This window comes from Equus quagga, chromosome 12, assembly GCF_021613505.1.
Source record: "Equus quagga isolate Etosha38 chromosome 12, UCLA_HA_Equagga_1.0, whole genome shotgun sequence".
Classification (NCBI taxonomy): Eukaryota; Metazoa; Chordata; class Mammalia; order Perissodactyla; family Equidae; genus Equus; species Equus quagga.
Window position 1 is genome coordinate 20,585,618 of NC_060278.1, and position 27,099 is coordinate 20,612,716.

A 27,099-nucleotide genomic window follows, 5' to 3' on the forward strand; every position below is an offset into this window, starting at 1 on the left:
GTGTGAGAGGTCTCTTACTTCTTCAATGATTCTGATTCGTTTTCATTTAAGACCTAAGTATTTGGACAGCAAAGGATCTAAACAAGATAACCATAGAGTTTTGTTATTTTCCCACTGGTTCTTGAGAAAAGCGGTTTACCTTGAGTTGGGTGGGATGGAGATGGAAGAGATTTGCATATGGCGAAGTTCTATGTTTGGTGATAACTAGGACATTGGAATAAATTCAGAGTTGGCAAGTGGAATCTACATCACAGGTGAGTCAGAGCTTCAGGTTGTGGGTGTCTCTCCCCCAAGGTCTCACCCACCACTTTCCTTTCCTGCTCTACCAGCCTGGCAATTCCACAATGAGCCCATCTCACTGCTATTGCTTGGCCGTATGCTTCTCAGCTCCCAACTCTTTTTGATGTTGTTGGGCAGGATTTGATTCTTATTCATTGTAACTTGAGGTAGAACAAACAGAGCATTCATTCCTCACCATATTTCATATCATGTTGCCAGTGGCAGTTCCTCTCCAAGATGTCATGAGGATTACCATCACGATGTTTTCCAGGAGTCAAAGGAGAAAGAACTGAGTTCCACCCCCAAGCTCTGTCAGCCATCATAAAAAGGGGAACTACCTCCCCTAATTAAGGAACCTCTTTTTCTAGAAATCTCCTTGTTGCGTTTGCACAAAATTACTTCTAAATATAAGGCTAGAATTACTTAGCAGCATGCCCCCTTAGGTTGGCTGACATTTCTACTAAATTATTTCCAATACAATCATGGTATACCATAATGTGAGAATGTGTTGAAATCAAACCATGGGCATTGTTGCTCCAGACTTAGTTTTGATATTCCAAGCAATAGAAGAGAATTATTTCAGAACTATTTTCAGTCAAAGCTGGTTTGTGGGAAGAAGAGAGCAGTTGATCAGAATTATTGGTGGAGCTCTTCAAAGACCAAAATATACATTCCAATCTAAGCCTACATCCAAACTTTTTCTCAGTTAGAATTTCTTGAAGTATGAGATAGGCAATTTTGTTTTAAAAAGTTGATTCTGATATGCACTCCCTGATAGAGAGGTATGCTAAATAGGAATGCTGATTTACTGGAACATGAGGACAAGAGGACAATGGAGTCTTCTTCCCCATCCTTCTAGTAACTTAAAACACTCAACAAAGCTCCCATGCTAGACCTTATGAAAGAGAGAAGAAAGAATGCCTGCCCTCAAGAAGCTTATGCTCCAGTGGAACAGCTGAGAACTCAAACACGAGACGCATGAACAGAAGTTTATAATGCAAAGCAGAATGGGGCAATTCCTACAGATCTCCTGATCCCTAAGAAGCATAATTACCCTCCCACCCACCCACAGGGCCAAAGAATTTTGAGGTGTCACCTCAGTGAGGCTACGAGGGCACACTGGGTCAAAAGTATTGTGGATAAGTCAATCAGGCATCAGAGGTTGGTGTCTTCAACCACAGCAGACCAAGAGGTTTTGTTACTGAAACCAAAGTGGGTTCCCTCCTGATGAGTTAAATCGGACTCTCCACTAGAAGTAGTAGTCTCACAAAGTAAGGGATATTTGCAGCAAATAGGAGACCATGAGGAATCATTTCCAGAGTCATGGCGTCCCCAAACAAAGGGAAGCAGGGACCTTTTATTTCGGGTGGGGAATGAATATTCAAAAGGGAGAGGTGGGTATTCACTTGCACAGGCTCCGTTCGAAAACATGCTTCCACATACACTGCAGGTTACGGGAATAAGGCCTAAGATTCTCCTGGAGAGATCGCAGCATGGAAAATAAGGCAAAGGTCATAAGCATAGCTCTTGTAGTGAGGCTTGGTCTGGTTCAAGGTGGTTGGTGATTGCATTCTCTTAACATAATGAAAGGGGAAAAAACAAGTTGGAAAAACAATTCAATTCTTCCAAACCCGTCCTTGACTTCCTCAGGGCAGCTAGTTGGTGACAGTTTCCCACTTTCATAGTCAGAGGAGTGCACAGAGTGGGAGACAGAGGCCTCTTCCAGGGGAAGCACTGGACCCCTAGCCCCGCAAATGACACACAAAGACCTTCATCTCTTCTGTATGCAGAAGCCCTTGTGAGATGGCAGAGGGCTGGACGAGATGTTGTGTGCTCTCCTGCTAGAACCACTGAGCAACTGTGTGATTCACCCAGAGACCCTTAGGGCATCCCCCACTCTTTCTGACCTCACGGCCATCCTAATTAATTCAGTCTCTCTCCTTAGGCAATATATGCTCACACGTTTGGGATGAGCAAGCAGCGCATTTCTTCTTTGGAGCAGACATATGTTTTCTCAAAATATTTTCCCTTGGAAAACCACCCACATCCTGGTCTATTGAACGCTGGTCAGTCCAAGTGAATGGGTGAGGAGTGACCCCCACCCTTTGCCCCAGGGGTGGGCATGTGATAAACACAAGACAAACCTAGTACTCAATTTCCTTGACCACAGTGCTTCAGAGGTAGATGTGTAGCTCAAGCCAGAAAAATCAGCCTTCCCGCTTTCTGGAGCTCTCAGAAGGGACTTTCTTCCACTGGGATCAAAGATCTTTAGGGCCCCTGGAGCTGCCAGGAGCCATTTTCCCCTCCATTTAGAATGACCTGGATGGAGAAAAAAAGAGCTAAGAAATAGAGAGAGAGATCCTTGCATACATCTAATCACGGCGTAAATATACGGACTTTTCAGTTTATGTAAACCAATTAATTTCCTTTTTTTTGTTTTTGCTTGAATTCATTTGAGTTGGGTTTTCTACATCTGGAACAAAAAGAGTTCTGACTAATATATCTATTATGGTCATCAGATTTATCAAATAAAAATACAGGAAGCACAATTGAATTTGAATAATTTCTTAGTGTATGTCCCAAATATTACATAGTGGGTACTTATACTAAAAAAAGAAATTCACTGTTTACCTGAAATTCACATTTAACTGGACATTCTATATTTTATCTGTCAATCCTATCTGGGATATATAATTTGTATCAAAAGTGTTTTTAGGGGCCGGCCCGGTAGCGCAGTGGTTAAGTTCGCATGTTCTGCTTCGGCAGCCCGGGGTTCACCAGTTTGGGTCCCAGGTGCAGACATGGCACTGCTTGGCACACCATGCTGTGGTAGGCATCCCACATATAAAGAAGAGGAAGATGGGCATGGATGTTAGCTCAGGGCCAGTCTTCCTCAGCAAAAAGAAGAGGATTAGCAGCAGTTAGCTCAGGGCCAATCTTCCTCAAAAAAAAGAAAAAAATATTTTTAAATCCTCTGCTCAAAAGGGAAGAGATCAATGTTGATGCAAATAACCAATAACCACTCTATAGATAAGAAAGGTGAGTTTTACTTGAGCCAAGCTGAGGACTCTTAGCCCAGGGAGGCAGTCTCCACATAGGAAGAAAATGTTCTGGAGACCATAGTTTTCAGTACAGTTTTATACCTTTTAGAACAAAGAACATACAAATATGCCCAAGATACATATTCATCAAAATTTCAAAGAGATATTTAGTTACAGATTATTAGCAGGTCAACATGACCATGACGTCCAAGAAGGGAAACTTCAGGAGTACTGATACCGTAGGAAAGGAAGTAAGCATTCTTATCTTCAAAGAGTGCATTCTTTTACTTTGAGATAATGTTTAATGCATTTTGTACTTTAAAGGTTAAAGTAGATGTACAATGTCTGTTTGACAGGCCATAAGTCAGGCTTTTCAGTTCGGGTCGACTCAGGTTTAAATTAAAACAGCTACCCTATGTACCTCAAAATGTGAAGAGTTCTTGTCCTTAATCAACTGCTGGATTTGCCCTTGACAAAACATGGATATTGGGGCTGGCCTGGCGGTGTAGTGGTTAAGTTTTCACCCTCTGCTTTGATGGCCTGAGGTTTGCTGGTTCAGATACCGGGCACGGACCTATGCACGGCTTATCGAGCCATGCTATGGTGGCATCACACATATAAAATAGAGGAAGATGGGCACGGATGTTAGCTCAGGGCCAGTCTTCCTCAGCAAAAAGAAAAAAAAGAAAAAGAAAAAGAACATGGCTAGAAGATGAGGAACATTTCTACAGACACCACAGACAGACGTGTCCTGATGAAACCTTTCTCCTCCAAGTCATCTGTTTCCCATAAGCCAGATGAGGACGGTAAGGAGTTCCAGGGTCAAGCTAATTTAATCTTCATCAAATCTAGAAATGCTTCAGCTGGGCCAGGGACTCCCACTTTCCCCATACACTGGAATCACCTGAGGGAGCTTTCAAACTTCCCATGCACAGTTCACACAGCTCAGACCAATCACATCAGAAGCAGCAAAGACTCCCACGGGTGATCTCAACGTGCAGCCACTGCCGAGAACCACAGAGCTAGGCCTTGAGAAGATTCAGCCAAACTGCAGGAGTTCAAACAAGAAGTGAGAAGTGTGGTCCCCAGGCCCCCCTCCTTCCTCTGAGCAGCTACCAGGAGTGAGCAGTTCACCCTCAGATGAGATTAGCCCACCGGTAGCTTGACTGTCGGATATCCTGGTGGCACCCCTGCCACAGGGCGTTGGGCCTTCCTGTCCCACGTGGCTAGCAGGTGTTTGGGTTGCCGGGAAGTGGGCAAGGGGGCCCATCCTTGCTCAGAGTCCGCTCCAGAATAAACAAAGCATCGGACAGAGCATGTGAATTTCATGCCTCCACACAGCTCACTGCAGGTTCCCAGTGCAGAGAAAAAAATTGCATTAGCGAGCTGAGGGGGAGGGAGGGGCTGGGTGAGGCAGGGTGGGGGAAAGCGTGCTAGATGAGTTTCTGTGATAATCAACAACAGCCTTTCTTTCCTTCTCTGTGTGCAGACAACCCACCCCTTAGGTCTAGACCTGCCAGGGCGCATCCCAACTGGCTCCAGGTCCTAAGTCATTGCACCTCGTTCTCAGAGGAGCAGAGCTTCCTCAGAGCCTCCAAGTCAGCAACAAGGTACCTGGGAGGGAGGGCTCCTCCTCCACCCCCAAATCTGCCTCACCTATTCTTCAGCCCGCCAACACGATCTCTGCCCCAGCACACCCCTCCACCATTAAGGGGGGAATCCATGTCTATTGAGCAGTTTTAGGTTCACAGCAAAACTGAGCAGAAGGTACAGAGAGTTCCTGTATACCCCCTGCCCCTACACAAGCATAGCCTCCCCCATTATCAACATCCCCCACCCCAGTGGTACAGTGTTACAACTGATGAACCTACATTGACTTATCATTATCCCCAAAGTCCACAGTTTACATTAGGGTTCACTATTGGTGTGGTACATTCTATGGGTTTGGACAAATGTATTATGGGATGTATCCACCATTATAGTGTCATTCAGAGTAGTTTCACTTCCCTAAGATTTCCCTATGCTCTGCCGATTCATCCTCCCTTCCCAATTCATCCTCCCTTCCCGTTAATCCTTGGCAACCACATCCTAACCATGTCCATTCTTTTTTTTTTTTTTTTTTGAGGAAGATTAGCCCTGAGCTAACTACTGGGCAATCCTCCTCTTTTTGCTGAGGAAAACTGGCCCTGAGCTAACATCCGTGCCCATTTCCTCCACTTTATACATGGGACGCCTGCCACAGCATGGCTTTCGTCAAGCGGTACCATGTCCACACCCGGGATCCGGGCCAGCAAACCCCAGGCCACCGAGAAGTGGAACATGCAAACTTAACTGCTGCACCACCAGGCAGGCCCACCATGTCCATCCTTGATTAGGTCCTCAATGCTCCGGGCATTCTCCTAGGCATCCTGAATGCATTAGATACACACAATTGGCCAATGGAAAGGAAACATCTGGAACTGTCACTGATTAAATTGACTTGAAACATTGCCCCTTCCAGCTGTTATGAATATCTCTAGTGGGACAAGCACCATTGAAACGGAAGGCTAGGTAATCATTTCATAACATGTAAGTCAAACCCTTATGCTGTACGCCTGAAACTCATACAGTGTTGTATGTCAATTATATCAATAAAACTAGGGAAAAAACCCCTGAAGACTGGGTGAACATGTGTCCTAGTGGTGGGATGACACTAAGGTGACACTTAGCTGACACTAAGGCCAAGTCCAGGGCAGGCTGGTGGATTCGTCTCCCCAATGGCAGCAAGTGGGTTCCGGCCATTTTGCACTGCTGCCCTTATAAGCTGGGCTGGAAGACTCAGCTCTAAACCAATACCTTTTCAAGTTTAAAAGCCCTCTGCCTGGACACAAGAGGAAAGACAAGCAAGGGGATAAGACCATAGAGGGACGATTTTGAACTCTATTCCAGGTGGACCTTGAGATGAAAGTGACAAAGCCCTGCCTGCTGGGAACCCCACCTCTCGTGGCCCCCGCAACAGGTTGATGGAGTCATAGTGGGGCTGGTGACACCACACTTGGTGAGGGTTCTATGACAAAGGCTCCTCCCACCTGCCCTCTCTAAGTGGGGAAGCAGAGCTCTTCCTAAGAGGGCCCTACATCAGGCAGACTAATGAATGGCCAGAAGGAGAGCAGAGCTTGGACAAATGGAAAATGAACCCCAACAGCTGAGACAGCCAAGGCCCAAGTGTGCAGGCTGCAGGAAGAAGTACCCCGAGATGAGCAGCCTTATGGGCTCACGTGTATTCATCCAGGACATGTAATTGCCAGAGAGGCTGACAAGCTGAGAGCCACCCCAGCTGTCCCATTTACTCACCTAGTAATTTGACGGTTCATTAACTCATCCAACAAATAGCTACTTAGTGCTGACCGGTCTACTGGGGATAAGAAGGTGAGCAGCAGAGTCATGACCCTGGCCCTCTTTCATTCACATCCACCCTCCACTGTTTCCATTTGTAACAAAATAGCTACAGGGAGATGAAGGGAAGCAAGAGGCTTCTGCGGCTTATCCTAACCGGGGGAATTAACCTAGTAGCCTCCTGAAATGATTCACTAGCAAGTCGCCTCCAGGTCTGAATCTGCCGGTGGATGCTTTCAAGAGCATCACAAACTGATCCACTTTAGGAAACTTTTCAGAAACCATCTCATTTCCTCTGGGAAAACCAGAATTGCACACATTTGCGCTGAGGGTCGGGTCGGGGTGTCTTGCTCTACCTTAACCAAATCTGCCACAAAGGGGAGACCCTCCCAGACAGCAGACTAATCTTTTCTCTCTTCTCTTTTTAAGGACAATAGAAGTTTCCAGACACTTCACAGTGGTGTGGGGCCCAGGGTGTCACCTTGGAATCACAGAGGGTAGCTTCCCTCAGAAAAAGACTCCCAGTTTTCACAATTCCTGGTAAATTATGGTAAAATAAGTCCCTTTGGTTAGTAGAAGGTTTGTCACAATGTATAATAGGTTTGGGTTTTCAAGAAAATCACTAAGAGGTCTGGATATTTATTCCCAAGTCCTTTCCCTCTCACTAGGGGAATGTTTTCAAGGAGTCTTGGCTATGGTCAAGGACTGCAGACTGGGTACAAAGGTCACCTAAGTCCTAAATGTTTCGAGCCTTGCCTGTAGATTACAGTATGTCTCCTACCTGTTTTTACAATTGCTCAATAGATATAGATGCCACTTTAAGTAACGACATACAAATTCATTTTTTATAGTTGTATTGAGGTATAATTGATACACAAAGAACTGCACGTACTTAATGCGTACAATTTGATGAGTTTGGACATATGCTAATACCCATGATGCCATCATCACAATCAAGGTAACAGACATTTATCACACCTCTAAGAGTTTCCTTGTGTCCTTTTGTTTTGTTTCTGTTTTTCGTTTTGTTTTTCATAAGGAAACTTAACAAGATGTCTACCCTCTTTTGAGGTGCCCAAGGTCGTATTGTTCACTACAGGCACTATGTTGTACAACAGCTCTCTAGAATGTGTTCATTTAGCATGTCTGGAAATTTATACCGCTTGAGTAACAACTCTCCGTTTCCCCCACCCCCAAGCCCCTGGCAGCTGTTCTATTACTCTCCACTTCTACGAGTCTGATTATTTTAGATTCCTTATGTAAGTGGAATCACGCAGTATTTGTCCTTCTGTGATTGGCTCATTTCACTTAGCATAATGGCCTCCTGGTTCATCCATGTTCTTTCAAATGGCAGGATTTCCTTCTTTTTCTAAGGCTGAACAATATTCTGTTAAATGTATATACCATGTTTTCTTTACAAATTCATTTTTAAAAGCTTTTTGCACGGTGTCTTTTCTTTAGCCGTCTGAAGCTCCAAGCTCCCTGGGGAGCCTTAACTAAGAGAAAGACATTAGTAAATATTTCCATTCTGTTGTGTTTTCAAAAGATTTAAGTCTTTGTTAAGAGTTAAATATAAATGTCAACCTATTGTTTTACAGAGAAGTAGGGTCTTTGGGGAACTGTTTGTACCTGGATTATAGTTATATGTTTGTGGTACATGATTTAGAGGGGTACGAGGATCCTTGGTAGGAAGGGTAGAAGGAGACTGGAAAGCAGGAATGACCTACAAGGTCACTACTTTCAATCTTGTAAGTTTCCAATTTCTATTTGGTCAAGTCCCCAATTACAAGCACCCCGGCAATAGATTTCTTCCATTTAGATCTACCTATTTTTGCATAGCAACTTTTTTGTTACCAATGGCACTTTAGAAACCAAGAATTTAGATAAACTAGACTTGGAATCAGACTTTCAAATTGCTATATTACAAAAATAACAACCTACTAAATCACATTAACCTAACAAAGATAAACACTTTGTTCTGTTGAAGAGAGTTTCTTTTGTTTTGATCTTGCCCTTTTCATTTCCTTCCTTCGTGTATGTTTCACATGTTCTTAGGTAGGTATAAGACTACATGCCTATAACTTCCAAATATATAAGTATTCATACTAGGAGTGCTCGGACGCTCAAAAACATTTTATCATAAGAATGCACAATCAAAACTGTTTGGGGCGGGTTGGCCATGTGGCCGAGTGGATAAGTTTGTGCTCTCTGCTTCTGTGGGCCTGGGTTCATGGGTTTAGATCCTGGGCACAGATCTACACACTGCGCAGCAGACCATGCTGTGGCAGCATCCCACATAGAAGAGCTAGAATGACCTACAACTAGGATATTACAACTATATACTAGGGCTTTGGGAGAAAAAAAAAAAGAGGAATATTGGCAACAGATGTTAGCTCAGTGCCAATCTTCCTCACCAAAACAAAAACAGAAAACAGCAAAAAACTGTTTAGAGATCATGGAACTAGATTAATGATCTCTTGCTGTCTTTTGTCAGCAAATGAATCAGAAAAGTGCTTTCATTGCCATTACAGTCATGTGTCACTTCATAATGGGGATACATTCTGAGAAATGTGTCGTTAGGTGATTTCATTGTTGTGTGAACATCATCGAGTGTACTTACACAAACCTAGATGGTATAGCCTGCTACACACCTAGGCTAATCTTATGGGACCACTGTTCTATACGCAGTGCATCATTGACTGAAATGTCATTATGTAGCACATGACTATATTTGATGCCAGTGTCATGCTACCACATTCCCCAGGCCTGAGTCATCCTTGTTAACATTTACATTTGAGCTTGTTAATTTAACCCCAGACTTGGAAAGAAAAGACAGGAAATGTGGGTTTTATAACTACTATAACAGTCCTACCTCATGCTCTTCCTTGCCTCTGGGCTGGGATCCAAGTCTGGAAAAGTCCAAAATTCCCAGATTCAGCCGAGACGTTTCTCTGTTTCTCAGGAAGCAAACAGTGTGCACTTGACACAGTAACACCCTTTTCCAGGCAAAGAGCAAAACCCAAAGACCGGCACTGGAACCCAGCACAATGGTTAACATGGGGATCTGGCCATGTCTGAGTGTCAGAGAGTTCTAGAACCAGAAGAAACCTTAGGGGTACATTATTGCATAAATGAGGACACAAGAGGCCAAAGATCAGAATGATTCACCCAAGATTATACAGTCGTTAGTGGCACATCCGCCACTAACCGTGACCAAGTCTTCGGACTGTAGTTGGGCTCTCGGACTCTCTGATATCCCCTCAGGGCTGATGTCGGGGAGGGAGCCATGAGGAACATGGAGTTGTTGGCTGCTGATGAGACACGGCTGGATAACTTCTGGTGCTCAAAGAGCCCAGTCAGTGTTTTAACAGAAATCTGTGCGTGCTCAGTGTGCCTGTGTGGGGTCCATTATGAGAGGACCGTGGAGTCCACCCATCTGGGAAAGGTTGCTTTGCACAGGCCTGCCTCTGGAAAATAGAAAGCTTACTTTCTGTTTCTTCAACGTTGGACGATGGACTCACAGCTCCAGCTCTTCTGATGATGCCTACAACTCCAACACACGCTGAAGTGCTGACAGACCTGAAATGAAATAGGGAGAGTGGAGCATAGAACTTCAAGGAAGGCAGAGATCTGCTTGGGTGTTGCCCACTGCTGTATCCTTGGTGCCTGGCACAGAGGAAGCACTCAGAAAATTTTTGTTGAGTGAGAAAGCCCTCACTCGAGAAGGTGGAAGAGGGACAAATGGAGAGGACCGAGTTTTCAATCCTGTTTATGCTGGGCTTGTGGGTGGCCACAGAGTTGAGAGCTGGAAGTCCAACCAAGAGAGAAGATCAGGAAAGACCCAAGAAACATCCCAGTTGGTCTCCTTCTCTCATGCTTTGACCTGCTCATGACTGCATTAAATCTACTGCTGGCCCATGAGGCCTCAGTGAAAACTCCTGTTTTTCTTCCAAAGCTGGGATATAAGCCCACTTATTACCCTCCACTTAGCTGGCTTTCCACTGTCCCTTCCTAATTTTCTCAGTTTGGGGATGGAAAGACTGCCCTGGGCTCTGTAGAGAGCAGGTCTGCATCTTAGGCCTGCTCAGGCCCAACTCTGGTCCTTACACAAGTCACTTCCTCTGAGACTCAGTTTCCTCTTGAACGAGACAGAAATAATGATGTAGGCCATACCCACTCACCTCATGGGCTGTGGAGAGGACTGAATAATTGATGGTAAAGTGCTTCACACACTGTAAAACCCTCTGCACATGCGTGTTGGCATTAGAGAGAAGGAGTCACATCTACTCCATCCAGTGGTAGATTTTGCCTGTGAGCTTGTTGCTGCTCATCTTCAGGTAGAGGGGCTCCATTTTAACTGGTCCAGGAGAAAAGCCCTTTTCCAGTTGGTCTCTGTGTACGAGTTTAATCTTAATTATGAGGACCAGCCACTGTGGGGCACGACTTGATTTTCCATGTCCACATGGAGCATCAGAACTCAAGAGTTCTTTAAAAAGGAAACTATTAACACCATTTGGTAGATGGAGTGTGCATATGGATTTGAGGCATTTGGCCAAAACTTATATTTTTCTCTGAGGCCTTAGAAGCTTCTTCTGAGGACACTGGAAACGCTATGTCTTAAAGCTTGAAGCTTCCTCAGGGCACTTCACAAATGCTTTGGTATTTTGCATTATATTCTTATAGCAAATAAAATATTTCAGAGACATTAATTGAATGTATGTAGTTTTGAGCACACCTTGGCTCTTTCCAGCATCAAGTGGCTCTGTCCTCACACTGCCTCTCCCTCACCACATGTACTCGGACCGCAAATCACAGTCGAGGCCCCACCCCTCTCTCCCGTCAGCAAGGGTGACCCAGCGGTCATGAGCACACCAGCAGAGGGAGGATGGTGTGGGAGGCAGCCTTCTGGAGGGCCCTCAATGATCCCCACATCCTGGTATTCTCACCCTTGGGTGATCCTCACTTCTAATGAATAGAATATGGCAGAAGCAGTGGGGTATCATTTCCAAGATTAGGTTATAAAAAGACTGTGGTTTCCATCCTGGGTACCTGAGCAGCCTCTCTCTCTCTCTCTCTCTCGCTCTCTCTCTCGGATAACTCACATCAAAAGCAGCCCAATGAAGAGGACCACATGGCCTTAATGAGAATATTTGGGCATTCTCACAACTGTGAAGTTTCCTTCCTCTCTCCACGTTGGTGACCAATAATACTATCATAAATGTGTTTGGTTTTTTTCATTTCACAGTGTATTAATGTATTTGTATACTGTGTAGATTTAAAGTCATAAACAGCATTTATTACCTTGGTAAAAAAATATGGTGTGGCTAGGAATGAGGCCCTCAATCCAACAGTCTATGAGGAACTAAGGTTGCCAACAAGCACATGAGTGAGCTCATAAGCAGATCCTTTGGTCCCTGCCAAGTCCTGAGATGTCCCAGCTCCAGCTGACAGCAGCCGGACTGCAACCTCATGAGAAACCTGGAGCCAGAGGCACCTGGCTAGGACACACCCCAATTCCTGATGCACAGAAACTGTTAGACAGTCCATGTTAGTTGTTTAAAGTCTTAGTTTTAGGTATTTTCTTGCACAGACAGATAACTAATATGGATGGAGAGAAACAAGGAAAAGTAGAAATGGTAGAGTTGGAGAAAAAAGAGGGAAGGAGGGAGGAGAAGGGAGTGAAGGAAGAAAGACGAAGAGTGGGTGTGTCTGAGCAGGACAGAACACCACCAACCACCACCATGCAGAGTGGTGAGTGCTTGGGCCCTGGCACCAGACGGCCTGGGTTTGAATCCTGGCTCTGCCACTGCATTAGTCTCTTGGGGCCGCTGTAACAACGTACCACACACTGGGTCGCTCACTTCAACAACAGAGATTTATTGTCTCGCAGTTCTGGAGGCAAGAAGTCTGAGATCAATGTGTTGGTAAGATTGGTTCCTTCTGAGGGCTGTGAGGTGGAGAATCTGTTCCAGGCCTCTTCCTTACCTTCTGGTCATTTTTTGACAGTCTTTGGCATCCTTGCCTTGTAGGTCCCTGCCTTCATCTTCACAGTGTTCTCCCTGTTTGTGTTCAAATTTCCCTTTTTTTTCTTAATAAGGACACCAGTCATACTGGATTAGGGCCCACCCTAAAGACCCTATTTCCAAATAAGGTCATGTTTTGAGGTACTGAGGGTTAGTACTTCAATGTATGAATTTTAGGGGACACACTTCAGCCCATAACAGTCATAACAATTCAGCCCATTACTAGCGGTATGGCTGGGAGAAATCATTTAACCTCTCTGAGCCTCAGTTTCCTCATCTATAAAATTGAGATATAGTAGTACCTATAAAATGGGGTCATTATAAGGATTGAGCAATATTTGAAGAGTGTTTAAAACAGCGGCTGCACATAGCATTTGTTATATGAGTTATGGGTCTGCAATAATGTGGTGGTTCTAACACACAAATGGACACAAACGCTGGGTTGGGGGTGTCTAGTCTACAACAATTCCTTAAGTGGCCAGGTCGATGTGTCCTTCTCTGCTTTGTGGGGAAACGGCCCCTTGTCCCTCACCGTCCACACATAGAGTATAGGGGATTTTGCTGATGAGAGTCATTGAGTTCCAGAAAGTACCATAGGAGGGCGTAGGAGGGTTGGGAAGGACAGAAGATGAGTTCAGACAAGAGGAGGTACTGCATGCTGGTTGAAGCTAGACCTGGGAGGCTTGGGCTAGAGTTAATCCTGGACTCTCTTGGAGGAAAGCGGGTTTCCACTTCTAATTATAGTCCAGATGTGTTTGTTGGAAGCTATGGAGTTTCCCAGCATCAAGGTGGCCTGATGACTAGGCTGCTGTGGTTCTGCCCTTGAGAATCACTGAGGGCACCTTTTCACCAGAGATCCTGCTTCAGTTGGCCTGGGCGTTAGTATTTTTGAAATGTTCCCAAAGTAGTTCAAACATACATGCAGGCATGAGAACCAGTATGAGAAAGTCCCTCCAGTCCCTTGCTACTCCCAGTGTGGTCCAGGGATCAGCGGGTAGTGGCACCACCCGGGAGTGTGTTAGAAATGCAGACGCTCTGGCCCCACCGCAGACCTGCTGAATCAGAATCTGCATTTTAGCAAGATCCCGGAGGAGAAGTGCGAAGCCCTGGCATGCAGCTTTGTGAGCAGTGGCAGCCTGGGGTCTTTTGTGGGGAGCACCTGGGTTCTGCCCTAAGGCAGTCTGACTCACCTGAGCCAGAGGTGATGGGAAGCCCTCTGCACCTGCTGTGCTCCTGAGACATCCCTTCACTGTAGGGATTACCGTCCAGATACAAGACAGTTAATTTTAAAGACTTACCCCCAGGCAAGCTCTCTCTTCTCCCCCAAGGGTGCCATGTAACAAGCACCTTGAGGTAGGTGAGTATGGAAGTCAGCTGTTTTCCATGTCCGAGCTGGGGAACAGCTGGCCCGCAATAGAGGGGTCAGTCCATGTGCTCTGCTGCACAATTACAGCCAGGTTGGGCTGGCAGCTCAGCATCCCAAGAGAGCTTTTCCCCAGCTGATACAAACAGCCTGACCCAGTAAGGCTCATGGAAATAGTCAGATCTTGACACGCTCAAGAAAGAAAATATAATGTTGAAGCTAAAGAAATGTTATAGGGAGGGAGATGTTACAGGAGGAGGCGGGCAAAGAGGTAGATAAGAGAAAAATGGTTAATAAGTTGAGTAAAACCTATATTTTCCTAGCCCACTAAGTCTTTCTGGAAAGAGTCTGTGCTTGCTGATGGAAATATTAGGAAGATGAGCTCACGCTAAACACAGTTCCTCTCAGAGGAGGCTGGAAGAAAACAAGAGATTTGAGACACTTTGTTGAAAATAAATCAGCAGCTTTGAAGGAGATCTGGAGGAGAATTGCAGATGACAGGGAAGTCTCCAGATCAAGGATGAAACCGAGTTGTGCATGAACAGAACTTTCCAGAGATGTTAATCAGAGCAAGAGAATAGACTAACTTAAAAAAAAATCCAGCAGTGTTATGATTATTGTCTGCTTCTTTGATTCTAGATCAAATCCAGCTTCTGTGACATTGCTCCTGAGAAACAGAACGAGAGAACAGCAGAAAACACATGGGCTGGTTATCCAGGAAAGCTTGTGCTCTCTCTGCAGTTCCTCATTTATTGGATTATGCGTAAGACCAGGCTGAGCTATCAGGATAGATTTCTCTTGGAGATGTAGAATGGACCCTCGTAGTGGTGATGTTCTAAAACATTAACTGATTTGATCACGTCACTCCTCAATAATCGTCAGTGGTCCCAAGTGACCTACTAAATAAAGTCCAGATTTTGTAGTTTGGAATTCAATGACCTGCACAAAATCATGAGAGGCAATACAGCAGAGTGGCCTTTGGTGTCAGTCCCAGCTGAGCTTGAAACTCTGCTGACCATGGGTAAATCACTGAACCTTTCTGACCCCATTTGGACAATAAGGGCACCTTTCTTGTCAAGCTCATGGTTAAATGAGAGATTGGATGGAATGCACTTATCCAATATCTAGAACACAGTACTTGGTCAATCCATGACATTATCATTATTGTTCATGATAATAATAACAGGGCTCCTCCAGCCTGCCTTTCTCTCTCTGCGAATGGTTTGCCCCCACCCTATGTGTCTGCCCCACCCCCCCCCAACATGTACTATTCCATCTGCACACTGTGTTTCCAGCCTCTAAGTTTTGGCTCACACTGTTCTTACCCTACCCTCCCTTCCAGGCTTGACTCCGGGGCTCTTTCTTTCGTGCATCCTTTGAGGGCAGTGTCCATATCACATGGACCTTGGTTTTCTCAATATCAATGAAAAACCTTGACTATAGTAGGTGCTGAAGAAGCGTTGGATGAATAAATGACTGAACGAAAGCAAGCTGGTGACAGGGGGCACCTGAAAGGCATTGATGGGAACTGATAGTGGAATAATCGGGGAGGGTTGTGGGTTCTGTGGGCCCGGAGGTCTAATTTCACTGCCACCAATGGACTTGAAGGAAAGGCAAACTCTCCTTGGGTTTCTTGTGTGTGAGAAGGGAGGCCAATGCATTTTTCCATAGCTGTGATGCCAAATGATGTCTATAAAGTACCTTTATATGGACCAACCCTTAGTGATAGCCTCTTGAAGGCTAATGTTCCTCTCCTCCTCTTGCATCCCTGACCAAAAGAGGCCAGATGAACTCCCCCTGAAGCCTGGGCCTTCTGAGCTCTCAGTTGGCAGCTCTCTCCAGCCTTGCAAAACTGATCAAAGTTCCAGCTGTCCCACAGCTCAAAGCTGGGCACACACAAACCAGAAAGTCCCTGGATATGGCATCTTTCTATGAATTGGGTGGATAAACAAGCACCCTTTCCCCTACGCAGGGTGCGTGGCTTGGCTTGGTGGGTGTGGGCTGGAAAGCAGCCCCATTTCTAGTCCCTCAGCTGGAAGCCCTTGCATGGTGGGTGCACTCACATACATGTGTGAGCATGTGTGCACACACACACACACACACACTCTTTCTCTAATGAAGAAATCATATGATTGGGGTGTTTCTTGGGGGATTACACATTCTAGGGGCTCAGCACAGGTTTTACAATCAAATATATATAAAAAAATGAAGCTAAGCACAGTTCCTCTTCTTTAGTCTTTCTCAAACTAGAGAGTGCTGGCACAGCCAGGGACATACATACCCGAGACCACAACGAGGCCAGTCAAATGGCTCAGCACACACATGAATTGAAGACACTCTGCTGTCGGAATCGTTCTCTATGAAATAGAGTTCTGTTACGGTGGTTCTCCTTGAGGGCATGGAGGGGCCAGGAGGACTGGGGTGCACACAGTTTGTACCCCTTTTTTGCCATCAAGCTCTCTGCCTGCTGTGATCAGGCACGGCTCATTCTTGGCTGGACAATCCTGTAACTCTGCGAGAAGGCTTTCTAAATGCATTATGGCCAGAGATAGATATTCACAAGGGAATGTGTAAGACCAAAATCTGTCTGAAAAATATAGGAAATTGGGGGTGCATTTCAGTGTCCCTTGAACAGTTTTTGAGTCACAGGGAGATTGGGTGAATGTCTGAAGCAGAGAGGTGCTGGCCTGGTCAAGGAGACTGAAGCCGAGCAAAAAAGAAATTGACCTTAAACATTTCAACTCTAAGGCCCTAACAAGTACCCACTTTCTATTAGGATCAGTTTTAGACTTCTGTGCATTTGCTTTGGCTAAATTTTCAGTCACGGTTGGCAAGCCCTCTCTTGAATAAATCCTTACAAATAGTTTTCAAAAGTGGTTCGGTGACCACCGGTCTTTTGTTTCACAAAATCTGCATTAACAATATCATCTACGCACCCACTGAATGATCCCTTTGTCTTGATATACCTCATCATTAGGGTCTGGGTTAAGGGAAGCCATTATCAACTAAGAAAAGGCTAGAATTCAGATGGTGTACACTACATTTCTTTGGGGGTTCACTTATTTCCATGAAGGCCCATGCTGTTTTCATTTGATACTGGCTGTGTGGGGCAGTGTTAATTACACATTTCTATAACACACATTCAACTCACTTCTCCCCCTAGACAATCACTTCTATTTGGATCGGAGGAATACTCTGGTTGTCAGACCCAATCCTCACAATATATTTGATGACTTGTGAACTGTAGCACCCCTTACCACGAAAAAAAAGATAGCAGCCAGCCTTTGGCTCAGAAAAGAATCTTTCTTGGGGCATCGAGAATTCCAAAGCTGTCTGAGAAAATGAATGTGTATGGGAGTATTACTTACCCACTCAACCCCGACTCAGAAAGAGCTACCTAGTGAGTGTGATTTCAGTTTCTGGGCCCCCTCCAGCCACCTCCTGCAGCAGCAAAGAAAAGGGGGAGCTTTCCTATCCAGCAAGGTGTTAAACGTGGGCACCATCCTCAAACAGGAAGCCGAGATGTGCCTGCCCCTTCCCCCATCCCTGGCACTTCCTGCTCATTGGGCCAGATGTATGAAACATTTAGGGGACCTCATGGGTTTCTAGGGACTCAATTCAAATTCCTTCCTTCAAATCCAAACTTCAGAGAGAGGAGGAAAGAGAGAGCTCTTGAAACACCCACCTCCTGCTCTTTATGGAGGAAAGAAACCACATACATCTGAAGGTGATTAATTGTCTTTATTGGAGGAAAACAAGAAGTCATCAATCTCATTATCATTATGATAGAAATTGTGATATGTGTACATGATTGTCAAGGCAGAGAATCATTTGCTACATAGGCCCATTAACAATTTTGCAGTGCCGCAAACCTATGGGGGTTAAACTTCTTGCAGAGTTTATTACATGCATGGAATAAATGCACAGTTTCCCTTCTTTTGGACAAGCATGTTTTTATGGAAAAATTGAACCAATCACAAGCCTGGTAATAATAGACACAGGAACATTCCTGGGTTTGACGTTGGAAGCTTTTGGAAAACATGCTCACTGTTGGGGAAGCTGCAAGAAGGGCGATGACATTATCTGTAGTGACTAAAGCCAATTTAGAAATTGTTCCAAATTTTATTCTGGACAGAGTGTACCTTTTGTGTCTTCCAACCTGAACGTGGGATTAAGATAAATGTTCTCTGAGACAAGCCGCCCCCTCTTTCAAAATAAAGAAGCTGCTGTGGTGTTGCAGCATTTCTGTCGCCATTTGGACACATCTGATGCCACCCTGAAGGCCAGTGGCCCTGGGAAGGAGCGTGGTGGGCTTCAGGGTGGAGGACGGTCATCTGAGCGGATGCTCCTCTTCTGTTTCTCTCTCTCTATCTCCCAAGAGCCTGGCTGCCAGACCTGCTCCAGCGCCCTGCTCCCCAAAGGGCAGGGCCACTAAGCGGGCATAAGAATCTCAGTCTGTCTGGATGAAGGTTTTCCTTGGAGAAATAATTTATCTAGTGTTTGGGGCTTTCAAATCCCTCATGATGTATTATCTCTATGACCAAAGGCTCAAACAGTCCTCTCATTTTCTTTTTTCCTGCCCATAAGAAAATAAAATCACCTCTAAGTAAAATAATTCGGTAAATAATCAGGAGACATAATCATTGTATGAGAAGTTCCCTGGAGACCAAAAGGTTAAAAACGGAGGTGGCGAATGCAGAAGCGGCATTAGTACAAAGGGGGAACGCAACAGTTTGTCCCTTTGGTGTAGAAAGATACAGACACCGAGAAGCCATTCCACACTTTGCTTTGTCCACAAAACCAGACCTGGCAGCCACATGCTGCGGGGTTGGCTGCCAAATGCACAGCCTTTGGGTTTGCAGAAGCGGAGTCCCCCAGAGCCACAAGCCGAGCTGCTCCTGCTGCAGGCGGCAGGGATGGCCAGGAAGAGTTAATGTGTCTTCCCGTCTAGTTCGGTGTAGAGCAGGGGGCGGGCCAGGCCTTGGTCTGCATGCAGGGCCGACTTCACAGTGGGGCTGGGCTCCTGCGCCCACGCCCGGACTGCAGATGGCGCTGCACTGGGACCACAAAGAAGGTTTGGGCTGAATGGGGCGTGGGCCTCCCTATTCCTCTTTCTCCTCCCAGCCTGCTGTCCACAGGAGAGGTTTTCAAGCTAACTCATCTGCAGACTAGTTTTCTTGGCATCTTCAGGAAATAAGTGCCCTTTTGGGAATCTGCCAATTCACCTTTTCTATCTCAACATTTTCAATTCTGAAAATCAGAAGATTGGAATCCTTTTTTGCAAATGTCAGGTACACTTGCAGCCCCAACCTAAGACCAGGTGCCCCCTAAAAGAGTGGTGGGTTACGGACAGGTATATACATTGTTTTTTGTTTTTTTTTTTTAGAAACAAACTGAACAGTGTTTGGTCTGGAATGTGTTTAAGGAAAAGGCAAACTCTGCAGAGTGTGAGGAGACAGAACGTGGAAGCAGTACTGTTTCAGAAGAACATGCAAAAGTTTCGTGCATTGGTTGATTCAGAGGACCTTCATTTCCCTTGCCAGAAGTGACTGTGCGACCCTGGGAAAGAGTACATCTTACTTCTGTTTATGGAAGCAGGAGGAGCTGCCCTTTGCCGGCCCTCATTTTCCTTTCATGCATCCAAAGCAAACCCAGCAGGACTCCATGGAAATCATACAGAGGAGGGAGTGTTGCCGGCAGAAGCGCAGAGGCAACAATCCCATCGCTCCTGTCTTCAGCCCGGGAGCGATGGTTCCAGGGTGGCTTCTCCTGTGTGAAGATTCAAAACTGGCCAAGGCTCTGGGTGGGCCCCTGGGCCATGGTGGCCGACGCCTCAAAATACTGACCTGTCCTCCTGGCTGCTTTTATACATACCTGCACTGGTGCCCAAAGACAGGCAGGCTGGAGCTGCTGAACCTAGTAACACTGTGTGTGTGGGGGGGGGCTATCACTAAACATTTAGCCTGGACATAGGTCAAGGTGACAATGATGGCTTGACCAACAGGACCTGCCGAGTGTGGCCAAATGTAGGAGAAGGACATGAGGACAACAGCCAGGAAAGTTACTGGACCATCAGGTGGACCTACAGGGATACCCACAGGCTCAAGGCTGACTGTGCAGAATGTAGACTCATGGTGTCACACGGGCAGGAGGGCCAAAGGAGGGCTTCTGCAAAGCTGGCATGTGGAGCCACCTGCTTGCCACTACAAGACAGCATCCTTGAAGCCTCCTTGAAGAGTGGTTTGCCCTGGGTTTCACACTGTGCTCGCTCTACCCTGCAATCCTATCCACCACGTGGGTGAAGGACGTGGCCCCGTTTGCCCGGGACATTGCCAGTTTTAGCACTAAAAGTCCTACATCCAGGGAAATCCTTCAGTCCTGGGCAAGGTGGGATCTTTGGTGACCCCACCATGACAGGTCTTTGGTTTTCACATTCCCCTGCTCAGAGGGACGTCTTCTGGCACCAGCTGGGCCTGGCTGAGGCACGCTCAGGCCATCAGTGTGGTGGCCAGTGTCCTGCTTGCTCTGCAGGTCACCTCTCCTTACTGCCCTAGATAAATGGATTCTTTTCCAAGGCCATTTGACTCTCCTCTGCCGGATAACATCATAAAGAACAAGGTAAAAATTTGCAGAAACAACTTATGTGAGCTGGAGGCCATTTTAAGATTAGAAATGCGTTTTTAAAAAAGAGAGAGATTCATCTTAAAACTGCATAGCTGAGAGAAGAGCTTTCGTGTGTGACCCCTCACGAGCAAGGAGAGCTGGGTGGGAAGTTCGCTTTAGACCAAATGCCGTCTTCTTTCTTCCGTAAGGGATGCTCTTAAATCTCTGCAGGGCGGGCATCTCCTTCACAGCAAGTCCGGCCTCTGAAGTTTATTCTTCAGTCTCAGGGGAGCAGGCTTCTTCATTTCTGACTGCTGAGGACAAGAGGCCCCGAGGGTCTCTGGCTGGCGAGGGTTTGCTGGAGAAGCTGCCAAGAAAAGTTTTCTGCAGGTTCCCTCCCAAATCTGCCCTGCAGAGAAGACAGGCCTGCAGAAGCCCTAAGCTGTCTTCTTAGAGAGCCGCCCCTCCAAGGAAGGGGAGAGAAAGGGAAGGAACAGAAGCAAAGCTTGGAGACAGCATCTTGATCCTCTTATTAGAATTTTTAAAAATGCCTTTAAATTTCCCTTGGAGGAAACACAAAAAAATCTCTCAAAGGTTAACATAAAACTCTACTACCAACGAGCGAAAGATATAGGTCATAGAACTAAGAAGGTTATATCGAAAGGACACATCTCTTAAAAGGAAAAAAAAAAACCCTAATGCACAATATTTACCAATACTTAAATAATCCAGTTGAAACCTCTTTTTGTCATTAATGGAAAAATACAACATAGACGGTTGCCTATACTGAGAAGAGTGGAAATGACAGGTGTCGGGGCGAGGACGAAGAAAGTCCGTTCTGTGAGAGCTTTGCAAGATTAGTACATACAGCACCAGATCTTGTTCCGTCAGCTCCCTGGAGTCAGTACAGTTTGTGAGAAATGAACACTTCAGAATTGCAGTATAAAATATGGCCATAAAAAAACTTCTGTCTTCCAGTCCTGTGCAGGAAGGCGCACCATGCAAGGTGGGATCCCTCTGGAGTGGCTGGTGGCGCTGGTGGCCCCCGGGGGCCCCCTTCCCTGGCCCTGCCCCCTGGGCCGCACCTCCAGAGCCAGTCACTTGCTTCCAGAGTGCACTGTCGTCACAGTGGTGGGCCTCGGTCTCCGCTCCGCTCCCACTCCTGAGACCCCCGACGAAGAGGAAATGAAACTGCAGAGCGTGGAGGGTGCCAGACCTGCAGAGGGGCAGTGGACACAAGGGGTTCAAAGCTTCAGAAGGAAATACTCACTCCCCCTTCCCACTGCAAGGCTTCGTGGGGGCCCCACTTTTATGCACTTGACTCTCAATTTTCACCTGCCTATAGGAAAACACTAGCAGTGTGTTCCAAAAGGCTTTCTTCTTAGACTCAACTCTCCCCTCCTTTTTCATTATGGTAACTGCTTTGTATTTGAACACAACATGCTTTAGCCTTCATATTAGGATAGGTTCCATTTACTGAGCACTTACTATGTACTAGGCATCGGGCTAGGTGTTGAGTACATACCATCATTATGAGAACTGTTTATTTCTTACAACAGCTCTGTGAGCAGGGATTTTGAGAACGAAGCAAGCATGCAATGTCCCTTTCTGATCGTGCTTGCTGTGCTGTCTGTACTCTTGGTTAAGAAGCATTTGTGACACACGGCACACTGAAACGCAGCTGTGCCCCTATTTCTGTGTGAACTCAGCAGTCCCCTGGCCTAGAAAAACTCACAGGCTGCCCTACAATGCTCCCCAGTGGATGTGTTGGCATCGGAAGGTCCCGATGTGGGATGAATCCTCTGTTCCTTCACTCCCGGAGTGTATCCCCCGCCCCACTCCATGCACTTGTAGGCTTGGACATAAGGAAATGGATAAAATAATTCACTAAGATGGCTGTCAGAGTCATTGTGCGAATCTTCAAAGAAACGATTGATTGTGGGGTTCCCTTTGACCAGAGGGTGGAAAGGATCTACACTGACACGTAAACGTGGGTCTAATACTGTGTGTGATTGGCTCAGGGAGAATTCTTGGGAAAATTTAAGGGCTGGACATTCCCGAATGAGATGGGAGGACTATTTAGAGAGGAAGGGAACTCTTTTCTAAGGGAAATGGGAAGAAATGTGATGCCCAGAGTGAGACCAAGCTGAAGGGTGCTCAATGATTAGGGAGATGAGGGCCGAGGGGGACCATCAAGGCAGCTGCTGTGAAGTGGAGAGGAGTGAGTGGAATGGCCTAATACGAGATGAAGATAAATATATAGAAGGGGCGTGGGAGAGAGAAATAAGGAGAGCGTAAGTGTGCTCTTAATGATGTAATATTCCACGCAAAGATGAAGCATCATGAAATATTACTACCATTGCTTTGACTGCAAAGCCCATGCCTTGAACATAAATCAGCTCCAATGATCATCCTCCTCATCAAAAAATATCAATAAAAAGTCAGTGAGACCAGGCTGTCCTGAGTCTCTGCCATCCCTCTCTCGGCCCCTCAGAGCCACTGCACAATGAGAAGCAAATCACTGGGGAAGAAGATAGATCAGAACGTGCCTGGGCTTTCGTCCAGACAGACATGGCTGTGTGGGACTGAGTCACAGACTTCTCCTCGATAAACAGAACATTAAATTTTTGAAAAAATTAAATAATGTCCTAGGGCTGTTGGAGTATTAAATGAGATAAAGTTTTGAAAGTGCCCAAAAAATAGCAGGTACTCAGGAAACACCCCAGATTTGTCTTCAATGCCAATTGAAAAGCACTGTTTTTGCTATATACGCACAATCTTTTTGGCTGGCCAAACTGAGGCTGCTTGAAACACTTGCATTTGAACTGTCCAGGCTGCTGCCAAGATGTAGTTTCCTCATATGTCTTACCACGGCTGTGGCATTAAATGCTTGCTGAAATTTAAGAAAGGAAAAAAGCAGACAAAATATTCCAGAGAATTAGCAAAGACTCAGACTGTCTTCCATTCCTTCTCCTGTTCCCGTAAGCATTTCAAACATCTTAAAACATTCTCATGATGCTCGAGAAAAGAATTTATGTTGCCTCTTCTTCCCAAAGTACATGAATTTATTTGACCCCTCCCCCCATCAAAATTTATTTTGGAGATTAAAAAAATATTTTTCTTATGACATAATAAACATAGAATAAATGTAAACTAATTCTGTAAGTTAAGAGAAGGGACTTTTAGAATAAAAGCATATTATAATAATATAGGACCTTAAAATATGATGTTTTAAAATAGTTTTTATTTTCTTATTATTGGTGCTTTTGTCCTAAATAATAGCGTTTCCTCTAAATAAAGTAGGTCAGTGGAATTAATTTTGTTTCTGTACAGTCTCTCATGGAAAAACAGCCAGCTTAATCACCCACGCTGTTTGGAACACAGGGTTTAGGTTACTAGTCAACGATCACGAAACCTCAATGGTTTAAATCCATCACATTTTTACCAGAAAATATTGATGAGTTCAACTGGGACTTCCTGTTTTTTTGCCTTTCATCTCACTGCAATAAAAGTTGACTATTCAAAGTTCCAGCAAAGTGAAGGAAGACAGCAAGGATTATGTTCTTAGGAAATTGCGGGTGAGTAAGAGCGGGCACTATTGCTATTTTTGAATCACAGACAAGTGTCAAATCTCATACTTGATCCCTCTCATGCCGTGATATTCCCCTTCAAGTCTTCATTGTCACTGGTTAAAATTAGCAGAGTGATTTGGGTGAGGTTCTGAGGATTTTCATCAAATTTGGGTGACAGTAACCTTTAGAAATCAGCAATGCTCAAACTGTAGGGCGAGCGGTTAAGTTCACTGGCGATTTAATGAACGGCAAGACTTACTCTCCATTTGCTTTTTGCGAAGTTCTTCCGGATCTGGGCGCTGACGGATTCGTGGATGTTTTTATTGAGGGCTGTGTCACCGGCGATCCTGAAACCGAGGCAAAGATGCTTTTTCAAAAGAGTTTCTTGGGGGGCTCTGGCACTGGGCCCCAAGCTGCTTTCCCAGGAAGTCTGATCCTACCCCTTTCCTGAGGTTCACTGAGAGGCTGCCTTCCCACTGCCCCTGCAGGCTGCTTACTTCACCCTACGGCTCTTGTCTGAACACACCGTCCGCCATCCCCGCATGCCAAGTCCCTGCTACATCTATACTCTGCATCCTCTCCAGGATGGATCAGCACCCTCCAGGTGGACCTCTCTGCCTGGCTCCCGCTTCCTCCCTTTTTGACCCCAATTCCTGCAACATCAGAATCCACAATGACACTGCAACCTGAATTCAGTTTCCCTTATTTCTCCCTCCCTCTCCCTCCACACCAGCTTTCATCTTGCAGTGTTTCACCTCTGAGGTCTCAAATGTGTTCCCTGTCTGTTCTGACCGCCAGATCCCTATCTGGGGCCATCTTCCCAGCTTCCTCCTACCCAAGGCCCCTCCTCTCTGCTCTTGCCACAACCTCCACTCCATGCACTCGCTCACATCCCTGGGCCCACAGCTCCGTTCTGGCTCCACCCTAGCTGAACCAATCTCTGCCATGTTCTGCCGAGTTCTCACTCACAACCACACCAGGTGCCCCTCAGCTTCTCTGTGCTCAGGGAGAGGGCTCCCAGCCTTAGTTCAGCCCTGCTTGACACATCTTCTACTCCTGCATTTCCTAGAAAGGGTCTCAGAACTGCCAGGGCCATGTCCACTCTATGTTCAGCTGGGCCCTTGATATTACTAGGCATTAGTTTTTGCTTGTTCTTTAGCCTTCTGCAAACAGGGAAGAAGGTAGTTTCGCTCTTTACGTTCTGTCTTTAGAGCTTCCCTCATCCTTTTACTTTCTTCCTCTGCTTTATCGGCTCCCCCTTCTCTCTCCAGTCTTACACCTCCCTCTGCTTTACCACCTTACCCTCTTCTCTCTCTTAGCTTACAATCTCTGGTCTTACCGATCGATCAATTAGGAGCTTGCTCACAGCTCATTCTCCTACACATCCCATCTCACCCTCAACACCATCCTCCCTCTACGTTCAACCACTTGGCCTTCCCCCCAGTTTCAGAGGAAGCCGTGTTTTGCTCCCAGTCTTCTCAGAGCTTGGATCCTTCCATCTTGCCTTTCCTTTGGCACCAAACTATTAAATTCTAAGTTGGTATCTGATGCCTAAGAAATAATTTATTGAATCTTGGAAAAGTTAAGGGGCAGATGGATGCCAGGGACACTGACCATCCTTTCTGGCTGGAAGATGACTGGGAAGTGGAGAAACCCGTTATGTCCTGGACCCAGATGGCTCTGGACCCAAAACAGCCTGGATGCCACAGACTACTACATCTAACTGTTTTGGGAAATGAAAGGAACAAGCTGAGGGCTTATTCAGACAAAAAATCATCCCTGAAAAAAAAAAATGTTCCCACCTGCCCAGGCTTTTACTTTAGAATTGAAAACATGGCTGATGGACTGGACATTAAATCTGTGCCAGGCTGGGCCTAAGTTTAGAACACAGCCTGATATTCCCAGCTAAAAGCCACCCCCCCTTAATAGACTTCTCTCATTTTCCCAGCAGGGCTGAAAATACTTAGCCAAGAAGATGCTCAGAAGTGAACCGAAGTGAACCAGGTTTCCATTTCCAACAGCTGTCAATCGCCCCCTGCCCCCAGACACACACCAGTGAATAGAAATAGGATATTTGAATGAGCAAATCCATCTGAAACAAGAGTAACGAGGAGGGAGGGGACGGTAGACATCTTTATTAGGCTGCTTCTCCTAGAGAGCACATGTGAGGGTTTCCTGTTGCACCGTTTTTTTTTAAAAGCTACATCCTCAGAAAAAGAGGCCAATTCCAATGCGTCCGTGGCCAGCTCTTTCTTGGAAACAAGCGGGCAGAAGTGGTAGGAAGTATGGAATTCCTCGGGCTGAGCACTGCCGCAGGGCACAGCCACGCTCCAAACCAAACAGCCCAGCGAGGGGGTCAGGGAGACTCCCTTCTCTGTGGGTTAGGATGGGCTGAGATGTAAGGAAAATGCAAACTCTCAGTTATCTTAGGAATGTTCCATGCTGACTTCCCACAGTCCGAGGGTGTGCTGCAGCTGGTGAAGGATCCAGCAGGGCAGACGGTGGCCCAGAGGCTCCCATTAGGAAGTCTTCTTGGGGAGGTGCAGCCAGCTTGGGCCCTGACAGCACACGATCGTCCTCAAACGGGCACCACAACGGAAATGGCTGCTGCAGCTCCTGATGAGCCAGGATGTTTACAGTGACAGCATGTGACACTCACGATGCTCAGTGCTACTAGCTCCATCATTATTCATCAATGAAACTGGAGGCACAGAAGCTCAGAATTGGAAGGGATCATGCTTGTCATCTCTACTGTCCTAGGAATTGAAAGCCTCTGATATAGAAGACCTTCTTTATAAATCTGTATACACACACACATAGGCACACACACACATAAAGTGAGG

At 45.9% G+C, this 27,099-nt stretch overlaps 1 protein-coding gene across 6 annotated transcripts in view; it reads right to left on the minus strand.

The window, feature by feature from the left end:
- Positions 1-17,803: 17,803 nt before the first annotated feature.
- Positions 17,804-27,099, minus strand: part of CAMK1D (calcium/calmodulin dependent protein kinase ID) — a 405,571-nt gene continuing 396,275 nt past the window's right edge. For all 6 annotated transcript variants that reach the window (XM_046680009.1, XM_046680005.1, XM_046680010.1 and 3 more), the window contains 3 exons: positions 24,516-24,603; positions 23,460-23,577; positions 17,804-21,900 (listed from right to left, as the gene is read on the minus strand). In XM_046680009.1, coding sequence (XP_046535965.1) covers positions 21,782-21,900; positions 23,460-23,577; positions 24,516-24,603 — 325 coding nt within the window. In that variant the 3' untranslated portion in view covers positions 17,804-21,781. The remainder of the gene's footprint in view (positions 21,901-23,459; positions 23,578-24,515; positions 24,604-27,099) is intronic.